The sequence below is a fragment of the Doryrhamphus excisus genome, chromosome 15 (genome assembly GCF_030265055.1).
Source record: "Doryrhamphus excisus isolate RoL2022-K1 chromosome 15, RoL_Dexc_1.0, whole genome shotgun sequence".
Taxonomy (NCBI): Eukaryota; Metazoa; Chordata; class Actinopteri; order Syngnathiformes; family Syngnathidae; genus Doryrhamphus; species Doryrhamphus excisus.
Genome location: NC_080480.1, coordinates 8,375,067 through 8,397,916, shown reverse-complemented (window position 1 = coordinate 8,397,916; position 22,850 = coordinate 8,375,067). Strand labels below are relative to the sequence as shown.

The following is a 22,850-nucleotide window of genomic DNA, read 5'->3' as shown; positions in this document are numbered from 1 at the left end:
TGGAGGAATTTTGTCCCACTCATCTTTGCAGAATTGTTGGTGTGTTTTGGATCATTGTCCTGCTAAAGAACCCAAGTTGGTTTCAGCAGAATTCATGGTTCCATTTATCACAGCAAGTCTTCCAGGTCCTGAAGCAGCAAAACAGCCCCGGACCATCACACTACCACCACCATATTTTACTGTTGGTATGATGTTCTTTTTCTATAATGCATTTACTTTTAAACCAGATGTAATGGAACATACACCTTCCAAAAAATGTAACATTTGTCTTGTCAGACCACGGAGGACAGTATTTCCCCATAGGTCTTGGGGATCATCAAGATGTTTTCTGGCAAAATTGAGACAAGCATCAATGTTCAGCAGTGGTTTTGGTCTTAGAAATTTTGTCCAGTGTCTTTCTTATGGTGGAAACCTTAACGGAGGCAAGTGAGGCCTGGAGTTCTTTGGATGTTGTTGTGGGGTCTTTTGTGACCTCTTGGATGAGTCATCGCTGCCCTTTTGGGGTCATTTTGGTTAGCTGGCCACTCCACGGAAGGTTCACCACTGTTCCATGTTTTCAGCATTTGTGGGTAATGGCTCTCACTATGGTTTGCTGGAGTCCCAAAGCTTTAGAAATGGGGTGGGGGAGATCGCTTTTAAAAATGTAAAAATTACATTTTGTGTTTTGTTGTCATTGACAACTATTTAATTTTGTCTATCTCAAACATTCACGTGTGACAAACATGCAAAAAAAAAAAATCAGAACTCAGGTGCAAACACTTCACACCACTGTATTTGGGAAAATAACTAATAACTATATCCTCTAACGTAATTTGCCTAACATTGAAAATAAGTTTGATCACAAAAATATTTTTGTGTGCTTAAAATCCTTGTTCTGTTGTTTTATTCTCATTATGATCAACACATTAAAGGCAAACTCACAAAATCAAAGTACTGAGACATGCCCCGAGACCGGCTTTCTGAAAATGGCCTATCAAAGTACGTATATATTTAAGAGGGGGGCAGTGTAAGATAAACATTTTTTCCAACAGGTAAATCATGCATGAACTTCTCGAGTGGATAGCATTCACATATAGAGCTATAAACACAGATCATAGGTCCCCTTTAATAAGGAAATAGATTTGTACCCGGCAGTAGCAAAGTGAGGCAGTGTGATGATACAGTTCATTTTCAGACGTAAGACATGCATGACTGGAAAAGTGATTCATTTCTACGTGTGTGTGTGTGTGTCGGCTTTTGGTGGGGATAAAGGAAGAACTCTTGGCAGTGTTGCTTGAGGGAGATAAAATATTACATGTACATTTAGGAAAATATCTTCTATTGTCAGTCTGTCCATAGCAACTATTACATACAGTATACACATGGATTTTGCATAACACACATGGCTTTTCATCACAAGAAAAATGCATAAGAGGGTTATCATCTATATATAGACTACCCCCATAATCCTTCATCAAACGGGTCCACGTTTGACCATGTTCAGCTTACGAGAGGTCACACAGACAGGTGCAGCTAAATACAGTGGAAACTGTTTTAGTCGACACCTTTTGTTACTTATTTTCGATCATTTTCTGTAGGTAAAATTGTAATTATTCTCTATAAAATTCAAATTTTGGGGGGTCTCGAACTGATTCATTGGATTGACATTGTTTGCTACAGGACATATTGTTTCGGTTTTCATACATTTTGATTTTTGTCTGACATTTTAGAACGGTTTACTAACAAAAACAGAGGTTTGACTGCAGTTATGTTGCTGCAATACGGCAATTAGTTAGAAATGACATCTTTGAATCTCTTTTTATATTCAACTTCAGCCGGTTTGAAGCGGACCAGGACTTGAAAAGCTAACGGGTTGTCGACATAAACAGGTTCCACTGAATTACTAACCTTTTGTTTAAAAATCATAAAAAGACATGATCTATAGAACTTTTAGAACAACATTTAGCTTAAAAGCGAAATGATCTTATGCATCTGCAATGTGAAAAACTGCATAATTTAAGCCCCCCAAAAAAAGATATCATTAAGTGTCACACATCCCGTTATTCAACAATCAATGCTGTCCCACTGAAGTCAACTCAGCGTCCTTTCGACGAGCAGTTAAACGTCTGTCTGTTGTTGGTGCTCTTGCAGTGCCACTCAGCGCCACTAGGCAGTGCTGTGCAAGGTGTAGGTTCTTCAAGTGTGACATTTCAGGTGGAGGATGGGGGACTCCGGCTCGGAGAAGGGACCGACATGGGGTACAGATTAAGGGAATTTTGGAGATCCGTTTCTTCCCGTTGTCCGCCGGCTCTGTCTCGCCCTTTTCCTCCTCCAGCACCTTGCCCCTCTAGTCCCTCAGAGTTCTCCAGCATCTCCTGGATGAGTGGAGGCATGGAACCGGGAATCTCCATTTTCAGTGTGATCACTCGCTCTGCGCCTGAGAGACCAAAGTGTAGAAAGAGCGTTCACGATATGTTGCTGATTAATAGATACAGTATCTCAGCCTGTGAATGCAGGGAATAATAAGTATTTGATCCCCTACCAACCAGCAAGCATCTTTCTGTCCCCAAATTAGTCCTATTAGGCCTTCAAGAAAGCGCAGTTTGAATTTTGTGACTTCACTCTCATGGTTTTTCAGAAGTGCATTGTAAGTAGTATTTAAGTGTACATAGTATTCTACATTGGTCACCAAGTGTCAGCTCAGTTACTGTAGTAACTGGTGTACAATTATCCCTCACTTATGGCGGTTAATTGGTTACAGACCTGACTGTGATTGGTGAATTTCCCCAAAGCAGTTTGTTATCAGCCGCCGCTGATAACAAATATAGTTGCAAGTTGGCCTCCAATTAATTTGTTCAAAAATTAAGACAGTGAGGGGAAGAAGAGAAACCTTAAAAATTACCACTTCCACACAGAAAGGGAGGCAACCCCCCCCAAAATTCTATCATGTCATTACTGACATCTAGTGACCAAAATACTACACATTACTTTTTCATTCATTCATTTTCTACCGCTTATCCTCACAAGGATAGCGGGGGTGCTGGAGCCTATCCCAGCTGTCTTTGGATGAGAGGCGGGGTACACCCTGGACTGGTCTCCAGCCAATCACAGGGCACATATAGACAAACAACCATTCACACTCACATTCATACCTATGGACAATTTGGAGTCGCCAATTAACCTAGCATGTTTTTGGAATGTGGGAGGAAACCGGAGTACCCGGAGAAAACTCACACATGCACGGGGAGAACATGCAAACTCCACACAGAGTTCCCAGAGGGTGGAATCGAACTCGGGTCTCCTAGCTGCGTGGCCTCCGTGCTACTAGCTTACTACACATGACTTGTCTTTCAATATTTTTGGACCGCAATGTAGACTACTACTGTATTGTGAAGTACTAAGCTTCTGTTTTTAGAGCCATAGGGGAAGTGACATTCTTCATGGAGGGTTAAAGCTACCTTTTAGGAAGTAAGTCTGTAGAAGAGAACTAGTGTTGAAGTGATCCTGCTGTGTTTTGAGCATCTGCCTATAAGACAAAATGCCCTGTCTGAATGTGTTATAATGTCCTCTATATCTTCTACCTGGCAGCTCGAAACGCAGCATCCTTCTACCAATATATTCACTATCTCTCCTCTGGACATGTCCCAACCATCTCAGTCTGGCCTCTCTGACTTTATCTCCAAAGGCTCCAACATGTAATGTCCCTCTGATGTACTCCTTCCTGATCCTATCCATCCTGGTCACTCCCAATGAGAACCTCAGCATCCTCATCTCTGCTACCTCCAGTTCTGCTTCCTGTCTTTTCCTCAGTGGCACTGTCTCTAGACCAGGGGTGCTCACACTTTTTCAGCATGCGAGCTACTTTTAAAATGACCGAGTCAAAATGATCTACCCACTACAAAAATGCAAAACATCTATTTATTTTCAAATGTATTGAGGATTATTTGTACGTACAATGTATGTTGATGTACCTTACATAACCAAATGAGCCAATATTGCAAAACACACATAATTAACTATTAACATTTTTTGTAATTACCTGAGTTTACTTTGATGACTTGCACTGAATTGAACCAGCCAGGGATGCATAGTCCGGACAGTAGCTGCTGATAGCCAGGTTAGCCAGCCTCAAGCACACTTCCAAATGTTTATCAGTCATGGATAATATCCGTATCATAATATCCGTATAATATTCCATATCCGTATGGGAGTGATATGTTTTTTGCCTTTTTACTTGGTCCAGTTTTTGCCTTTTTACTTGGTCCAGCTCCTTCACTCATTTTAGTGACCATAAACTTTAGCGAGGGCTTAAAATCTCGCAATTCGCCGACTAGCTTAGCACTTTGCATCGTTGTTTACGCATGAGCGGTGACCTAAAGGTCAAAATTCAGTTGTCATCTGACTGGTTGTCCTGTAGGTATCAAGTAACGGAGATGGATGATAGGCTGACATCGTAAGTTCTGCTGCACTTAGAGACGTTGTTTGATTTGATTGGTCGCCCGAAGGGCAACATTCAGTTGTCATCTGAATGGCTGCCCTGTATATCAATCAAGTGACGGCATTGATGCTAGGATGATATTTTTTTTATGTCACGCCGCGATCGACCAGTACCACCTCCGCGATCGACCGGTAGATCGCGATCGACTTAATGAGCACCCCTGCTCTAGACCAAAGGAGGGATAACTGTTGAGAACCGGAATGTACTACAGGACCATCAACAAGACCAACATAATACAAGATGTCACCTTGCAGGGCAAAAAGGGTGAACAGCGAGAGACCCGACCAGAACTACAGAAGCCAATGTTGTTAATGATCACAAGGGAGTTGGGTGCACAGTCACCAAGAAAACACATTTTGCTGTGTGCCTGCAAGGTTCACCTATTTAAAAAAAAAACACATTTACAGGCCCATAAAAATGATTCAAACAAGGTTTGGGAGAATGTGATGTGGTCACGTGAGACCAAAATGGTGACTTTGAACCTGTTGAACCTTGGTGACCTCTGTGCTTCAAGACCACCACCCAATTTTAATCACACATGAATAAATATAGGTATTGCAATGGACATGATCTAACCCAGTGTGTGCACACTCACCCTTCACACTGATGCTCCTGAGGTCAGTAATCTTCATCAGGATCTTAGGGAACATACAGGGTTTGTCAGGCCTCCTCCGCCGGACATAGTTCTGGATAACAAAATATATTTCACATTCTAGTCTTGACGTCCAGGGACACCATCATTTTGAAATAGGGTGGAAATAAAGTCTTAAAATCACACACTGATGCTTCAATTTGTGCTCTCCTTGGTGAGTTGGTGGCAATTTCAAGGATTTGGTGCCAACATTTTCTTAACAAAAATAATTAAGGTAAAGAAGAACGAGGGCAAGATGTAACTTGCTGTTGACGTGAGCTGCTACACGACCCCAAAATAATTTTCACATGACAAGAGTAACTTTTGCCAACATCGGTGAGTAAAAAAGGTATTTATTGAACCTTCAATGCTTCCAGCATCGGCTCCTGAAGAACATCCACTTTGTCCGACTCCTCCAAATCTTGACGATCTGTGGACAAATGCAAACACATCAAATAACATCTCCCATCCTCAACTTGCTATTAAATATCTTTTTAAAATGTTCTATTTACCTTGAAGAGATCATTTTGGCATAATAATGCAGAAAATGTCAATTATGTCCGCTTTAAAGAATTAAAGAAATGGATCCCCATACACTTGTGATTTAGCATGGACAATCCCATAAATTTTATTCATTTCATTTATTTGCTCTGGAAGTTTTTTACGCAAAAATCATCTCATCACACAGCAACTTAACTTAAGATGTATCAATGCGAGTTAAGACTGGATTTTTTTTTAAAAGTTTTCATATGAGGGAATGCTTCTCAAATAGTGGGGCAGGCCCCCAAGGGCCAGGGGGTGCGGTGAACTGTCGCAAAAGGCTTTTAATGTTAGTGCAGACCTGCCAACATGTACAAATTTATAGTCCTCAACATGCAATTTGAATGTTGAATACACTTGTGTCCATTTTGTCTCCATTTTGCTGGTTTCAGTTTCAACTTCAGTCTGTAAAGTTAAATGAATAGATATAAGATATCATTTCTGTACCTGAGGGGGGGCATAACTGAAAGTAATTGAGAACCATTCTCATAAGGCATTGCGTCTCAGCAACGCATTAAATGGGGTGCTGCGATGACTTCAGCTTTCCTCTGGGCTTAAGGCACTAATGACCTCTTGCAATTACATAACTCATATTACTATTAACGCATCTGTTCATCAATGTAGTGATATATTACATACAATTTTTCTTAATCAACACCAGCACTCATAAGGTAATAATTTCATGTTGTCTTGTTAAATTAGCTGTAAAAACATGTCCCACACACCAAAAAGCTCCCCTTTACCTGTCCACACACAAACAGGTTTCGTCAATTATGCAAAATAGACAATGTAAGAAGTAAGTATGAAATTGGACCCACTTCTCCAAGGCACTGTCCTCTTTTCACAAGGAAAAAAAAAGATCCTTTCAATATCTAACACACTTTCCAAAAGCAGTACCTCCACAAAGCAGGCAGATGGCACTAAGCAATCCTGTTTCTGCATCGTCCATCTCTAGCGGGAGCAACTGGTTGGCAAAGGAGAACACCAGGTCCGTGAGCGGCCCGAATCCGGCGTTGTGCATCTGAGTGCGGTTGAGCGTCAAACCATCTGAGAAGGTCATGGTGTCCTGGTCTGGGGTGTAGCGTGTGCAGATTCTCAGAATCTATGAGAATAAAGGACAAAGAAGAATCATTGTCATGATGTTGTGTTTCTATTAGTGTGTGTGTGGGTAAAACGTAAACAGACCAGAATGTCCAGGCAGGCAGCTTTGAGCAAAGTGATCTGATCAGCAATGGTTAACGTAGTGAAGCCCGGCAGCTGCTTGGCAAACTCCACAGTCTTGATGATGCATTTGGTGGACAGTTCACTAAACTTGTCCCAAAGGTTGACATCCAGAGGGACACGATGCTCGGCGCTGTTGCTCTATCAGGAAAAACAATGGGAGAATTACTACAATTCAATTCAATATTCATTCCTGCATCTGTTTAGTAGACTTGGACTATATCCACACAATGTATTGCTGTACTTAAAAATGAAGGGATTCCACCCTAATGTTGTAAAATACTTCGAGTGTGAGTACCGTTGTGTACTTTCCCAGCTGACCAAGGGAGGGAAAAGTGTCCTGATGTGCACGGCGAACTCGTTCAATCATCTGCTCCGTGTCTGCTGACAACACGTAGACCTCCACCTCCACCTGCCTCTTCTCCTCCTTTTTTTTCTTCGTACGATCATTTCGAACTACTGATGACAGAGGGGAACATGGCATTTAATTGGTCTGAAAAGTTATTTAGTTACTACATATAATGATCATTTTTGTTATGCCAACATATTGTGATTCCATTATATATAGTGATGCCATTCAAACAACATTTTTTGGTTGTTTTTCATACATTCATTCATTTTATTCGCTTATCCTCACGAGGACCGTGGGGGTGCTGGAGCCTATCCCAGCTGTCTTCGGGCAAGAGGCAGGGTACACCCTGGACTGGTCGCCAGCCAATCACAGGGCACATATAGACAAACAACCATTCACACTCACATTCATACCTATGGACAATTTGGAGTGGCCAATTAACCTAGCATGTTTTTGGAATGTGGGAGGAAACCGGAGTACCCGGAGAAAACATGCAAACTCCACACAGAGATGGCCAAGGGTGGAATTGAACTCAGGTTTCCTAGCTATGAGGCCTGCGAGGTAACCACTCGTCCGCCGTGCAGCCTTTTTGCTGTTTTTTAAAAAAATATATAAAATATGTGGCAACAGGATGTACAGTTCTTCCTCATTGAACATTGTGCCTTTTCAATCGCCATTTTTCAAAAACTATTAATAAATTATCGCTGTTTCATGGTTAAATACAGCCTATTATCAGTAAAACAAATATGCATATTTAAGCAAATTGTTCTTCTTTATAGCCTAAATCAGGCAAACATAAAAACCCAACTACAAGGCAGAATGCGTTGACTGGAAACGGCCACATGAGGGCGGCAAACAACAGTAAACCACAGGGATGTACAATATGCTTCAATGTTAAATTTGTAGTAGGTGGAACAATGCTATTGACAATATAAATGTGACAGAACTAGAAACATTTTTCACTGTTTTTGAAGCTCATTTTTAAAGCTAAAGTGCATTTAGAATTACACTTACATTCCTTGGACATGCCAACATCCAGGCATTTCTGCAGTCGACAGGATTGACAGCGGTTCCTTGTCACTTTGTTTATCACGCAAACCTTGTCTCGATGACAAGTGTATACCATGTTTTTCTGGATGCTCCTGCGAAAGAATCCCTAAAAAATACACACATTACAGAGTATGATGTAAATATCCTATTAAAACCCGCTTAGGACGGCATTTATAGTTAAACAGCAGACACACAATGGTTAACAAGGTAAATACTACTTGCATGTAAAGATTGTGTGTGTGAGTGTTTATTGGATTAGATAAGGCAAAAGAGGATTAGTGATTCTAAGGGGGTGTAAAGGTCATGGCCTCCACCCTGACACATTATGCAAACACTGTCGACTCATCCTCTGTGTAAAGGGTCTGCTCTCAGGTTTTCCAGCTGCAGTCTTCAGTCTATTCACGCTCAGTGTTGTTGTTAGCCAAAAGGAGAGCTGCTATGTAGATGTTATGATTGTTCCACTTTGGCTCGAGCTGATGTTTGGATGCATACCTTGCAGCCCTCACAGGCGCTGACTCCATAATGGTATCCAGAAGATTTATCCTGACATACAAAGCAGGGCTTGTAAATGCGCGGTGGAGGTGGTGGGGACGGGGGGCTTGTGACCAGCAAGTCTTCTCCAGAACTCGTGCTTTCTGTTTCTATTGCTGCAAGACAAAACAAAACAGACATTTAGTGGCACAATAGCAAAATATTGTTTCAAGCAGATTAATCAAGCAGATTAACCACCTTTTTTTCCATTGGCTGAAATCGGGTGGAAATGGGGACACATTTAACTATTCATGTGGAGTTACAGTGCGGTCCCAGATGGAGAAATACCAGACTGGCCCATGTACATATAGTGGAGGACGAAGACATAAACATTAGCTTTATTTACGTATACTACATACATGGACAGATTTTTTACATTTAGTTACCATTTGAAAAGCTTGAAAATTAATCTCCTCCATCCAACCCTGTCTTCTGCATCTGTCTCTCTCACACCAACTACCCTCATGTCCTCCTTCACTACATCCATAAACCTCCTCTTTGGTCTTCCTCTACACCAATACATTGACTCTCTCTCTCTCCTCTGGACATGTCCAAGCCATCTCAGTCTGGCCTCTATGACTTTATCTCCAAAATCTCTACCTCTAAAATGTAACGTCCCTCTGATGTACTTCTTCCTGATCCTATCCATCCTGGTCACTCCCAATGAGAACCTCAGCATCCTCATCTCTGCTACCTCCAGTTCTGCTTCCTGTTTTTTTTCTCAGTGGCACTGTCTCTGGACCAGACACAACACACAGATATTCCTTTATTAGTTTTGCGTTATCTTCAAACAATTGGTAAAAAATATTGGTGGGGGTAATTCATCCATTGTCAGATGCATCGCGATGCAGCAATTGATGATAATGAATTAATTAATATATGTCAATAATCAATGCCACCCAGACAGTTTATGGTGGTGTACAAGACGCTATTTCACATAGTTGAAGATATGAAATGAGCCAGACAACATACAAGCTTCAAATATTTTGGGAACAAATCAAATATGAGAAACCACATTGCACATTTCCACCCGAATGAGGCGGAAAAACAGCCAGCTGAAGTTGCTACCAACCAGAACCTTCGAGCAGGTGATAACTAACTTTCCATTCAACTCGTGAAAAACCAAAGCGGATCACAAAGTCAATCTAAACTTTTATTGCCGAGGATTTACGGCCGTATTTGGTGGTTGAGAACCAGGGCTTATGTCACCATAATGGCGCACTGGAAGCTGGGGTCTTATGCGCTACCAACGAGAGGAATGAATGAGAGCCTTACGGGTGCAAAAATGGCTGAGCTGTTCAATAATGCTGCAGAGGCATGTTGATTTCATTTGTTGTACTATTGGTGACTAAGGGCAGCCTAGTTTGGGTGGTTATTCATAATATACTGAAGTCTGCACATTCTATGCAGGATTTTTGTCTGAATCCAGAAGTCTAATGACAGATTTTTTATGTTCTTATACAGAATATGTTGAACATACATGTCGCTACTGGTGCACTTTACTTTTCCTGTTCCTGTGCAAAGAGAAATATGATGGTAGATGTAATAGCTATGGAATGATTACCCTTCAAAAGTGACGCACGCACATTATGAATGTTCTTTTTCTTGTGCAGGTTAGACGGCGCACTCACGCCAAAAGTACACTGTGGCTTTACGGCAGGTTTTAACAGCACGGTTGGCATCGTGTGAGCACATCCTCGGCGTAAATGCGTCTACACAAATGTCACAAGATGCCTTGATTATCAGGTCTGCGGCTTTCACCATCTTCTAAGAATGGCTTTTCCCTCAAGAGTTTGGACCTAAAATCAACATGATGAAAAATTCAATGTGAATTATTTCTGAGCCAACATTAATCAGAGGTGTGGAATCCAGTCAGACTCGAATCACAATTTTGATGAATCAAAAAAACATCAAAGACTTGGGACTTGAACCTCAACCGACTCGGACTGTAGTCTGATGACTTGAAAACACTTGAGCCTTTCAGTGAGTGCGTAGTAAATTCGGTCCCCATTGAAATATTCGACCAACGTGATTGTTAGGTCATTTACAGCAAAAACACCCAAATTTCCCACAAAATCTTCCTCATTGAATGCATTTATTCAGATCTAGTCAACTGGGGTGTGGATTTCATTTGTGCACACTGACTAAATCCAGATTGCTCGACAGCACTGTGACTAAGTCTTGTCACAATGGTCCTATTTAAAAACTAAACAATTCAAAATGCATTCATTGTATTGGTCAAATGTAATACATGTGATACATTTTATACAATACATTGTTAAAATGGCATTTTATTTGGCACTAGGCTGGTTACCAGTTTCAAGGTATACCGCGGTATGAAAAGTCCCCATTTCAAAACCACTAAAACTGTAAAACTATCATACCATTCCTGTAGTATGAGAGAAAGAGCTCGGGCGGCTACATGGAAATACTTTGCCACGTCCCGTCTTATTCCTCACAGGCGTAACTGGGCTTCAATGTGTCAAAACCACGGGCGTGTGCTGTGTTGCCAAAAGTATAGCTAGCACCGGCGTTAGCTGCCTCGCCAGCATTGAACGTCACAGTTACGCCACGCTGTTATCGCCGTTGTCTGACATATGACTCACTTCGAGGGTCACCAAATGGTGAGATGTGACTTACACATTTTAGAGCTGTATTTTTAATACTGTCAAATTCTGATATTAGGTTATCATTGCGGCCTATGCATAGTCAAAACAAATAAACAGTGCGTATGACTTGTAAGGACTCAAAAATGTCAAGCCTATGACTTGACATGCATATTTTACTTGAGACTACGTGATTATTTAAATAACTGATTAATCGTTCATTATTTTTCAATTAATCTGATTTTTAAAATACACATTGTTTTTAAAATGTCACATTTGAGAGGTTGAGATCATTTTTAAATGAAACGATTAATCGATGACCAAAATTGTTGTCAATTAATTGGATAATCGATTAATCATCGATTGTTGCAGCTTTACTTGAGACTTATTTCAGACTAAAACATTTGACAATTAGCCCTGCGGCTATCAAGTTAAAGTTAAAAATAAATATTTCAACAAAGGGATATGGGCTGCATGATGGCCGTGTGGTTAGCACGCATGCCACACAGCTGGGAGATCCGAGTTTGATTCCACCCTCGGTCATCTCTGTATGGAGTTTGCATGTTCTGTCCGTGGATGCGTGGGTTTTCTCCTGGTACTGCGGCTTCCTCCCACATTCCAAAAACATGCTGGGTTAATTGGTGACTCCAAATTGTATGGAGTATGAATCTGAGTGTGGATGTTTGTTTGTCTATCTAACTTTTCCATGGTTCACAACTACCCTTGCACATTTTATCCAATCGTTGTCATTTTGGCAAATCAAATTTGTCCCCTAATAGCACTCAAACGCGTACGTCAACTGCGTCCCTGCATCGTGTACCCACATCCTCACTGCTTTGTTTACAATGACAGCAATGTGACGTGTGCGATAACCTCTCGTCGTTGTTCATTTGCCCCCCAAAAAATAAATAAATCACCACTGCAGATCGTTCTTAACAGTTATCCAGGGCTCTGAACTAAAGTGGGGGTACACTATGTGCAGTGTGTTGGCACATAAAAGAAAGTTGACTATGTACAAGTGCTTGAAGCACAAAACGTACATGGATAATGTCTGCGAGCAAACAGCAGACCATCAGGGAGCCTTTGGTGTTGTTTGTTTTGCAGACTATGTAAGTATTTGTGGGAATTTGTCACATGTAAAAATGGCAGCAGATGGAACACAATGTAAGAGGTCCATGCTAATTATATAGATGAGGAATAATACCATCATACTGATAAGTCTGATAACATTAAAAAATAGCTTAGATAAAAGATTTTTTTTTAATTCAATGAGGCAGCAGGTGGGATAGCAGGAGCAAATCCAGAGCTCATTTTCTGTGATGTGATACTAAAGGCCTCAGCTCAATTGTAAACAAATGTCAAACTTCACTGTTTTTATCTCACTTTTCACCGAGTGCTCTGCAAACATTTCACCATGAGGGGTGAAATCATATCAGCCACCTGAAACATCAGTATCGCAATGGCACCCCTATTCCCAGGGCTTGTTCCTATTGCCGCAGCATTAGGAAAGTGCAAAAAGGTTTGCCAGAAATAACCCATGGGCTAAAGCTAGAAATGAAGCTTGGATATACTTTAGAATAGTCAGTGTACAGTTGCTATATAAAGTGTCATTTCTATGGTATTTCTTGGTTTCGTCAAGATGAACAGTTTCCTGTGCGTTCAAAAGATATAAAAACAGATAAAAAGCTGTAATTTGCAGTAATTAAATATGCAAATATAGCATATTATGCTGATGATACACTTAAACCATTGATGACAAATTCTTCAAATAGTGAAAATAAAGTAGTGAAATTTTGTTGAAAACAATAAGCCTTAAAAAGCCAGTGAGTGCATTTGAAAAGGGCTTTTGTAATATCTAGCGTCTACATAAGAAGCCTGCAAAAGCAACAAATTTTACTCAATTGAAAAAAAATCTAAAGTACCAATCTATTATCATCCCAATAAATTCTGACTGCCACTTGGCACATCCTAGGAGAAAGGAGGGGTCAACACCATTTGAGAAATGGCTCATTCTGGCATATGATCAATGCACCCTGTGAACAGGTCTCAACTGCATTAAAGGTGTCTGGCACGGAAGGAAGATGAAAATATCCTGCCCTGTAGTCGCCCCAATGTCTAATCATTGATCTGTTCACTTGCATCCACATTCCAAGTGCCCCTCAATCATGTCACTGATGGGCCCTGGATGAGAGACGACAATAAATCTTTGATATCACACCTCGTAAAATGTTGGCCCTATTAAAGATATCATTTATTATGGTAGGTGGCAGGTTAAGAGGGAGGTTGGAAGAATAGGAACAAGTGTGTGACTTGAGAGATGTTGCCTTTGAAGCTGTGGAAAGGAAGCAAGGCTGTTGTCGACGGAAGTGAACGGAATTTAAAGGAGGGATGGAGAATGCGATACTTCCATTATTTGTTGAGAGTGGAGGTCCGTGCAGACCTCCACTACGGCACAACTCCTCATTTATCTGCTTCATTCAAGACTTCCAAGTGTCCTATCTGTAGCATCTCTGCATCACTTCATCTGTGTTTACATTTGCTGGACTGACCGACTCAACTAGTTACTGTTGAGAAACACAAGAACGACTTTATTTTGTTTTATGTGGCGTGTATGTTTAATGTGAAGCAGTTGGGGCATATCAGGCCATTTCTATGGAAAAGCGGTCCATTTACGTTGACATGTTGCAGTATTCTCAACTTCCTCATTATGGGCAAATGACAACTTTATTGTCATTGTAGTCGAGACGTAGAACAAAAAAAACCCTCTTTGCTGGTAACACAGTTAAAGTGTAATTCACATTTCTGCTGCTGTTAAAGAAACTATTGTTAGGCAAATAGATTTTCAGATGTGTGGTATCTTTTAGCGTGATCTAAATGTTCAGGTTATTTGGAGATAAACGGTAAAGGCCTGGTCATCCGGCACCATAATTTCCATGACGAAATCACAGCTCGCTTTAGCCCTTGAGTACTGTCTGGTAGGGTTGGGCGATATATATCGATATTTCTTTTATATCAAAAACTAGCACATCGTTGATATCAAAATAGACTGGATTTGATGCGGAGCCCTCATGTTTCAAGATGGCGCCACCCGAGTGCAAGCTAGTTACAGCAGCTTAGTATGTTCTGCAGTGTTTTTAGTGTTTAATAGTGTTTTATTTATTACTTTCTTATTGTTTTTGGTGCCATACCGACCCTTAAGCAAGTGTGTAGTTATGGATGTTAATCTTGTTACATTCGTAGCTTGCCTTTTGCTTCATTGTTTATACTCGGGAGCAGCCATTAGCTTTGAGCACCCCTTTGCTACGTGGAGCGATTGGAGACCCTAGAGGAGATATGAAGGAGGAGAGGCTGCATAGAGGGAGTGAACAACAAAAAAGACAGTATAAAGGTTGCTGTATGAAGACGTATCAACCATGTTTACCGTCTCTTGTCGTGGGGAACGTGATTTGGAAGAGCTAACGGCGCAGAGACTACAGTGAGAGTAGCATGATTGAACATTATATAGAACTTTTTCTACTTATTTAAAGATAATTAAGGCTATTGTCCTGTGAGATTTACATTTTAATAAAATTTTGCACGCATATTTGGCTTTGACTTTTGTCTAAATGCCCCATTTTAAAATGCAAGTAAGCACTTTCTACCTATGCTGCTACTTGTAGTGTGTGAGAAGAATGAAGAAGAAGAATGAACCACAGAGAGATGCTATTGTGAAGCAGGCAGGCGTATTATTTAAAATGAATAAATGTATGTCTCCCGCGATGATTTAGTAGTTTTGACTTTCTTTCTCAAACTTTGCCAGGTTCAGAGCCTAATTAGGTCACTGTGCATGCTTTGCCGCTCTGAACCATTGTGCCCAAGTAAGCGTTTTTTTCCCCTCCGATTGACATCATAACCTTATAATATAGATTAGAACTTTTCCTCGACAAGATCTTAATTTCGTCTCCCCCGCCCCCTCCTGTGCTTTTGTTTTTGTTCACAGACGTGGCAATGATTGAGTGCGACGTATCCAAAGGTCATGACCTGACAGATTAAAAACACAATTCCTCTACTTCTCGCTCTTTCCCTCTGCCTCCACTAACCTCTAACCTAACACACACACACACCTCCCCCTACCTTGGCAACCATACCAGACATTCCACTATGGAGGAGATTCAGCTTCCCTCTGTTGACCAGTTCCCTTTGAACGAAAAGGGAAATGGGCATCTTACACAACCTCAGTTCAATCCAAAACCTAATATCCCACTCTGCCCAACAGACATTTTAATCATGGTGTGCTTTCTCCTCCAGGCAGACTATTCAACAATGTATCATTGTGGTATTGTAACCTGACGTGCAAATATATTTTCCTTGTTGTCTAACTTGAGGTAATGTTAGCTACACATTCCTGTCAATGACATTTGGCTTGATTTTAGCTGAGGCAGACAAGGACGACTCTTGACAACAGACAAGTGTCTGAAATCAGGTTTTTACATTAAACAAAAAAGGATTCTACAAGCGAAGGGTAGGACCATGAGTCACGAAAAGGAGTAGCTGATTCCAGGAAAATGATGGAACAGTCGTTCATGAGATGATCTGACACAGAGGCAAAGATAATGGGTCAGTGTACTGTGCTAGCGGAGGTGATGAGAGGATGAGATAAGATGTGTGTGCAGGTAAAAGGGATGATCGGGTGATTATACGATGAGGTTAAGCTGATACAGTGGTAGAGAGACAGGATTTGGAATTAAAGTCAGGGTCAAGAAGGTCAAAGCTGCCACAGAATGAATGAACAAAGGATAACGAGCCGCAAGGAGAGTAGTTAGCGCAGACACTTTAAAGGGGACCTATTATGCTGATTTTTTACACCCTTTGTATCGAGTTGTGGACTCCTAGAGAGCAGTTACACATAATAACCTGCACACAAAATCTTCCAGATCAAGATCTTCCGGAATCTGCACCTATTCCAGCTGTATTTCCTTGGATTTGTGCTTATTATGATACATTTGTGCCGATGACAGAACATTGTCGATGCAACTTTAGCCGGCACTCTTTAGTAACAAGAACAGGACCAGGACTTGAGTCCTTTTGCCGCATTTTAATGAGGATTACAGGTGGAATGGCTAAGCAAATAACAGCTTCCAGACTAAAAGCGACTTAAAGGCGGAGTTGGACCAGCTGTGAAATAGCTCTAGCTTTGTTTGTCAATCTTTAATGATAGGCCACCTCCTCCTCTTCAGGATTTATTTCTCCCCTCGAAGCTTTCACAAGGAGTAGGCGGAAGGCGTCGACCTAAATGTATTACACGTGATTGCACAATGACAGAGCCGTAACCGTTTCGTCATTTCATTTTTCTGTTTAAAATCAGATAAAAGCATTCATCCAAACATGAACACCCCCTACAAGGGGAACGATCCAATACCACAATTCACAAAAACTGAATGACTAAACCAAAAGTCCACTGGAGGAGTCTGAGAAGGGAGGCCGGGCGTTCAATCCTAGAACTGTCAGATTACAACCACTGAGAGCTCTGACGATGATCATCATTACGCATTATTTAACTTAGACACAAACAGACATTTTTGTGTTTTAAAACTAAAACTTTCCATGATTAAAACATAACTGATTCCGATATAAATAGCTAATCCCTCAAACTAACGTCGGGTCATATGTTCTGTAAAGAAAGAACACATTATGCTTCATTTGCATTTCACAAATAAACACCATTTATGCAGAAAAAGACATAGTATACCGCAATATGCCATGTAAGCTACAGTACCATATTTCTTTGAAACATTTTGTCGCAACAAAAGCCATTAAAAAATCATGACCAAGTAAACATAACCACTGCTTTCATTGCGAATTGAAGATATTTTTCTGAGACCTTTAATGTGTTTGATGCCGCCTGACAAGATGCAATGCGCAGGGTTTTTATTGTGAAGCTGGGAAGTGTGCCATCTTTAGGCCCCTTGGAGGCGGCGGGGTGTGTCGGCGTGACAAAGCTAATTAAAAGTGCTTCCCAAGTTTCCTGGCTGTCGTCCTTTCGTCGCATTGTGCATGAATGAACATCAGCGGACATCTTATTAAGAATCATCCTCAATATTGCTAAACAGTGAAACAACAGCAATACAGCGATTGTCTATACATATCATGAAAACATACACTGTGACTTCCTGTTCAGTGTGAAATAAGCTCGTCATTAAACCACTTGGATATGTTTACACTGCAGATCAATTGCAAATATTTTGCTCATAGTGACCTGTCAGTAGCCACGTTTACATGAGGAGATTTTCCTCTTTCCGAATGGCGTACGAGAAAACAGTGTATACATGGAAAGGAATATTCCAATCTCCTGTCTACATAATATATAATCTATAATCAAACGGAATAGTCAATGGGGCACGCGCAGTAAAACGTAAACAACATCACGTGATTCATCGAAGATGGCGGACCAGAGTGTGATTACCACGGTTGTTGGGACAGTTGCTATGCTTTTGTCTTTTTGTAAAGTTCAGTTATTTTAAAGTTTGTATCAAAAACGAACTTTCCGCTGTAGTCCAGTGATGACTGCTGGCCGCCATTTTCAAAACCTGAGAGACGTCTGCATGTTACGTCACAGCTGAGCATGCGCTGAAAGAACGCACCCTGACAACTTTCTGATTGAGCGGGTACAAGATACCTCAATCGGATTGGGAAAAGGAATATTCCACCCCTGTGAATCCGATTATATATTCATTCGGATTGGCACTTTTCTTTCGGAATGAGGTGTAAACAAAGGTTTGATTCTTTCTGTTTGAGCAAATAACCCGAATGGAATTGGAATATTTCGGTCCATGTAAACTACTGGTTTACTACTAAACTGGCTAGTGTGAACACTGTTTTTTTCCAAATTACACTCAGGTTTTGTTCACCTGTAGATGTAAATCCGATGTAATGCAGTCCGAGTGGTCCAGTCGAATCTATCCGACCTACAGTGTATGCAAGTCATGGAAAATCTCCCAGCACTCCTGGCTCCGACATCCACCTTTACTTCCGACTCTTTGCGTTCACATTAGCATCATACCCTATAATCAAATGCACCATGTGACACATTAAGACTATAGTTGAGGACTCTGTCAAAGACAAATTGATAACCATCTGTCCACCGACACGTCTCTCTCTCTCTTGACTGTGTGGTCCCACATCCACGTCCATGATAACAAGGCGTCTCTTTGATATAAACACCAACACGCTACTATTTAACTCCTCCCTTTTCGCACACCCGGGTCAAAGTTAGTCACTAGACTCTCACATTCCCAGGCAAACTGAGAGTGTGTGAGGATCTGTGTAGTGTGTGTGTGTGTGTGTGGATCAATGTGTACATATGCCGCTTTTTGTGTGCAAGTTTGCCTTAGACGGAGAGGGGGGTCATTCAGTGCGGAGAAGTGATGACCAGGCAGCTGACACAGGCAAGAAAGAGGCAGATAGAAGGTGAATAAAGAGAGGGAGAGATGTAGGTCACTTCCCAATTGTCAGTGAGTCATTGCTCTGGATCACGCCCAAACACACACACACACACACACACACACACAAAAAGCCAAGTAACGTCCCACAGCTACTGCTTGCAAATCACTGGAGCAGTCGTCCAATGTGAATGTGTCTGTGTCCATACGGCCTTTGACCTTTGAACTGGTTTGATGCTCATCATTCCAGTCACACACAAAGACACACACAAACACACTCTGGAGGAAACCTACCCCCAATGTGCCTCCCCCTCTTACACAAGTAACACAACCCCCCTCCGATCCTACATAAACTTTAGGAGATATAGAAAATATTCATTTCATTTTAAGTTTCTTGGTTTATTCCTTTGATAAAGCTCTGTTGTCTGCAGGGTACGCATATCTAACAATCTGAAACATACGTGCAAACAAAGGCTCCCAAAGTGTAAATAGTATTTCAAAGCTGCCGCTCAGGATGGGCTTGAGCTTCTGAGGGGAGGCATCTGTTGACCTACAAAGGTCACTGACGTCGCACAACATAAATATGCAACCACAGTAACACAATGCTGGAACATCATGTAAACAAACACTTCTACAAATGTTGGAAAAGTCATATTTAAAAGAACCTATGCAAAATAAACTAGTAGCAAATTGTAACAATAAAAATCAAGGAAGCAGAGAGGAGCAGCTATCCTTAAGAGACTATTCTACACATTATTGCACCATGCTTTTTAATAGGCAAAATTTCACTTACATATAAATTCATTTGTGGCGGCCCGCCATCATTCATTTGGGCTTGCCACAGAAGGATTTAGGGCTTATTTATTTTTAGATTTGGCCCTTTTGCTCACGTTCGTGTTACAGTCATCCTTCCATACTCGCAAATATTGCTTTTCAAAAAATCATGAATTACCAAATGATAACCATTTTAAGGTTGAATACGATCTATTATTAGTCAAAACATATGCATAATGCTGTAATGTTCCGTGTGCTTTTAAGAGGCGGGGTCTGGGAAGTGACTTGTGTGACTATCACTATCAGCTACTATGTATTGTAGGAGTTGCTTAGTGTTGGCATGGTTATCAGTGCCAATGACTGGTGAAAGTTGTGGCAGACAGCAGCTCCTGTGTGAATGTTCACCGCATGTGCGTTTTCTGCACTATTGCAGTCATACTACTACATTCGCCAGTGGGTGTCAGGAACGTCACATTGATGAGACAATAGCCAGCCAGTAGATGCGATCAATGCTGACATGCATGTAATGTGTTATGTCTGTCTTAAGACGGCTTATTTTCTATTACAATAGAAAATAAAAGGTATTATTATTGGGTAATACAAGTGTAAAAGTGACTATAGGAGTGTTATTTCATGACTCTAATAATGCTAAAAATGTACAATGTCTTAAACTGGTTTTAACTGCATTTATAAAATAAGAAATTCTCTTATCGCGGTTTTACTGGTTCAAGACCCGACCACGATAAGTGAATTAAAAACCTGAATGAATGGCTTGTCCTTTCAACGCCATCAAGTAGATGTCGTAAAGTCTGCATAGTAACAAGCACGTCAGCTTGCATAAGGGGCCTTTCCATTGCAACCGATAGCAAACAACTAGCTTGACGAACTGATGGTCATCAAATAGAACGGTAGTCTTCCTCACGGTGTGATTCCAAAAATAAACAACACAAAACAAGTACGTTAATACACAACAATGAACTATTATGTGCTATGTGGGTAACAACGACCAAGTGTTAGCACATGGTTAGCACATGTATGTTGTTGTTTTTTTTTTTTTAAACACGCACCAAAAAGCTCCATTTATCCGTCGACACACACACAACACGGTGATGTAATCTAATCCCCCTCCCACCGCTACACAAACTGCAGACTTGATCAGCAGTCCGTATTTAATTTGGTAAACAGTCTAATCCCCCCAAAAAAACATGCATTTTTCAGGTGAGACAGACATAAACGTATAGCTCTTCTCACCGAGCAGCGGGTCAACATGAACGTGGATATTTTGTAAAACACACGTCAATGTAATTTGCTTTTCATGTTTACTAATAACTTTTTTTCTCACCCACAGCATAGAATGCGCAAGCCTTACAGCCAATTATGCAAACTGGACAATTGCATAATCTAGCATAACACCCACCACCACCACCACAGATAGATTGCAGTTCTCTGGGAAGACTGTATATTATTTTTTTAATAAAATATATCCAAAATGCAGTTATTTACAAAACTAGTTTTCTATTATTTTGCATTTTTTTCATCATTGCTTCAGAAGTTTTCCACAGTTGTTGAGAACCCCTACTGAAAAGAATATTAAAATTTCGAACACCGGGCTGCACTTTGGACACCCCAGCTCTAGAATTAATAAATATTCTGCAACAAGCTGGACTCAAATATATTGTGCTTGAATGGAACTCACAGTGACAAGATCCGCTCCAGTGCCTGCCGGTCAGCAGGGACCCTCCGAACGACCTCTGAAGTCCCCCAAGCCCGGGAAGAAGTCCTTTCTCCGGCTCGAAGCCCGGAGCTCTGTGGTAGTAGTCCATGCCCAGAAAGGAGCCGCTGCTTGGGCTGCGGGGGCTGGGGCTCATACCCACTATATCCACGCTTTCGTACATCCTTGTCGAGTTTTTTTTTTTGTAATCTCTTGGAGAAAAAGGTAAAAATGACACAAGAACAGTTCACATCTTCATGGCGTGCTGTTGACAGGAAAAGAGGATACGACGTCAGGTGACCTTTCAACCCTGGACGAAGTGCCGTTTGCTGTCAAACTTTGCGCTGCGGCGCGATTGGCTTGTAGTTGTACGTGTAGGTTAGACAACAAAGACTAACGGTTGTTACATATTATATGTTACACAGGGGACAGCGTTACATGAACAGGTCGACACCACGTGGGGGTCCGACATACGTCAGAAACAGCGCCTTAAAGCGTCGATATCTCGCAAGCTAACATTAAACCTTGTAGCCAGTGGCGCTTGTTATCAGTCGGTTCCTCAATGCGCTAGTCAGCGTTTGTTTAATCCATGGCTGTAGGGGGGGGGTATCATAGGTCAAATAAAATACATCCACTTTCGGTTCAATGAGTACACGCGACGGCCGAGAAAAAAAACAAAAAAAAGCAGACACGCGCGCTGTAACACTGAAGTTGCCACGACGTATCTAATGGTGGATTGAAGGAGAAGAAGAAAAAGAAGTCGGCGTGGTTCGTCTTGTTGCTGGCTCTTGTAGTGCAGGAGGGGGCAGTGTCCTGTTGTAACCTCCGGCCTGTACCCAATGGCCTCTCCCCGCCCCCGCCCCACTTGTCTGCCTTGACGGTCGACATCAGCTGCACACGAGCGCCACCCTTCTGCCAATAGAGGTAGGCGATACTGCAGAGTTTGGCATCGATCCGATACCAAGTCAATTCTTGACCTGCATTATCGATATCGTTTTTTTTTACTTCAAAATGCAAAAAAGCAACAAAAAAACAACAACTATCCAAACTTTTTAACACTAAATAAATACAATCTAACAATATAAAAGAATATTGCTCTCTGGTTCTATCATATCTTACTTATTGTGTGGAAATATGGGGTAACAACTATAAAAGCAATCTTCACTTGCTAAATGTACTGCAAAAAAGGGTAGTAAGGATAATTCATAATGCCGCCTACAGAGAACATACTAACTCCTTATTTCTAAAATCACAAATACTTAAACTTGCTGATATAGTTCATCTTCAAACAGCTAAAATAATGCTAAAAAGGCTAAAAATAACCAATTACCTAAAAATGTCATCCAATACTTCTCTACAAGAGAGGAGAAATATGATCTCAGGGAAGAACTAAATTTGATATGCCATAGCATTTCAGTATGTGGAATCAAACTATGGAATGGATTGAGTAAGGACCTCAAACAATGCACAACGATGAGCCAATTCAAGAAACAATAACAATAACAAAAGCAGTTGATGTTTGCTAAATACAAGGATGAA

The 22,850-nt window shown here is 41.1% G+C and overlaps 1 protein-coding gene across 1 annotated transcript; it reads right to left on the bottom strand.

Annotated features, from left to right (window-relative positions):
* Positions 1–719: 719 nt before the first annotated feature.
* LOC131103497 (retinoic acid receptor alpha-B-like) lies at positions 720–22,176 on the bottom strand. The gene is made up of 9 exons (XM_058049817.1): positions 21,297–22,176; positions 8,764–8,918; positions 8,236–8,377; positions 7,168–7,328; positions 6,834–7,010; positions 6,546–6,750; positions 5,471–5,538; positions 5,073–5,163; positions 720–2,416 (listed from the first exon to the last, which is right to left on the bottom strand). Exons 1-9 carry the CDS (start codon positions 21,493–21,495, stop codon positions 2,190–2,192), a joined length of 1,425 nt encoding a protein of 474 aa, XP_057905800.1. The 5' UTR covers positions 21,496–22,176; the 3' UTR covers positions 720–2,189.
* Positions 22,177–22,850: the final 674 nt, after the last annotated feature.

Bases quoted from the DNA above. Each gene is read 5' to 3' on its own strand.
- LOC131103497 (XM_058049817.1), bottom strand. From the start codon at position 21,495: ATGTACGAAAGCGTGGATATAGTGGGTATGAGCCCCAGCCCCCGCAGC. The intron at 7,011-7,167 runs GTACTCACACTC...TTTTCCTGATAG, and splicing joins AGCTGGGAAAGTACACAACG to AGCAACAGCGCCGAGCATCG. The intron at 2,417-5,072 runs GTGAGTGTGCAC...TTGGTCTCTCAG, and splicing joins CAGGAGCATCAGTGTGAAGG to GCGCAGAGCGAGTGATCACA.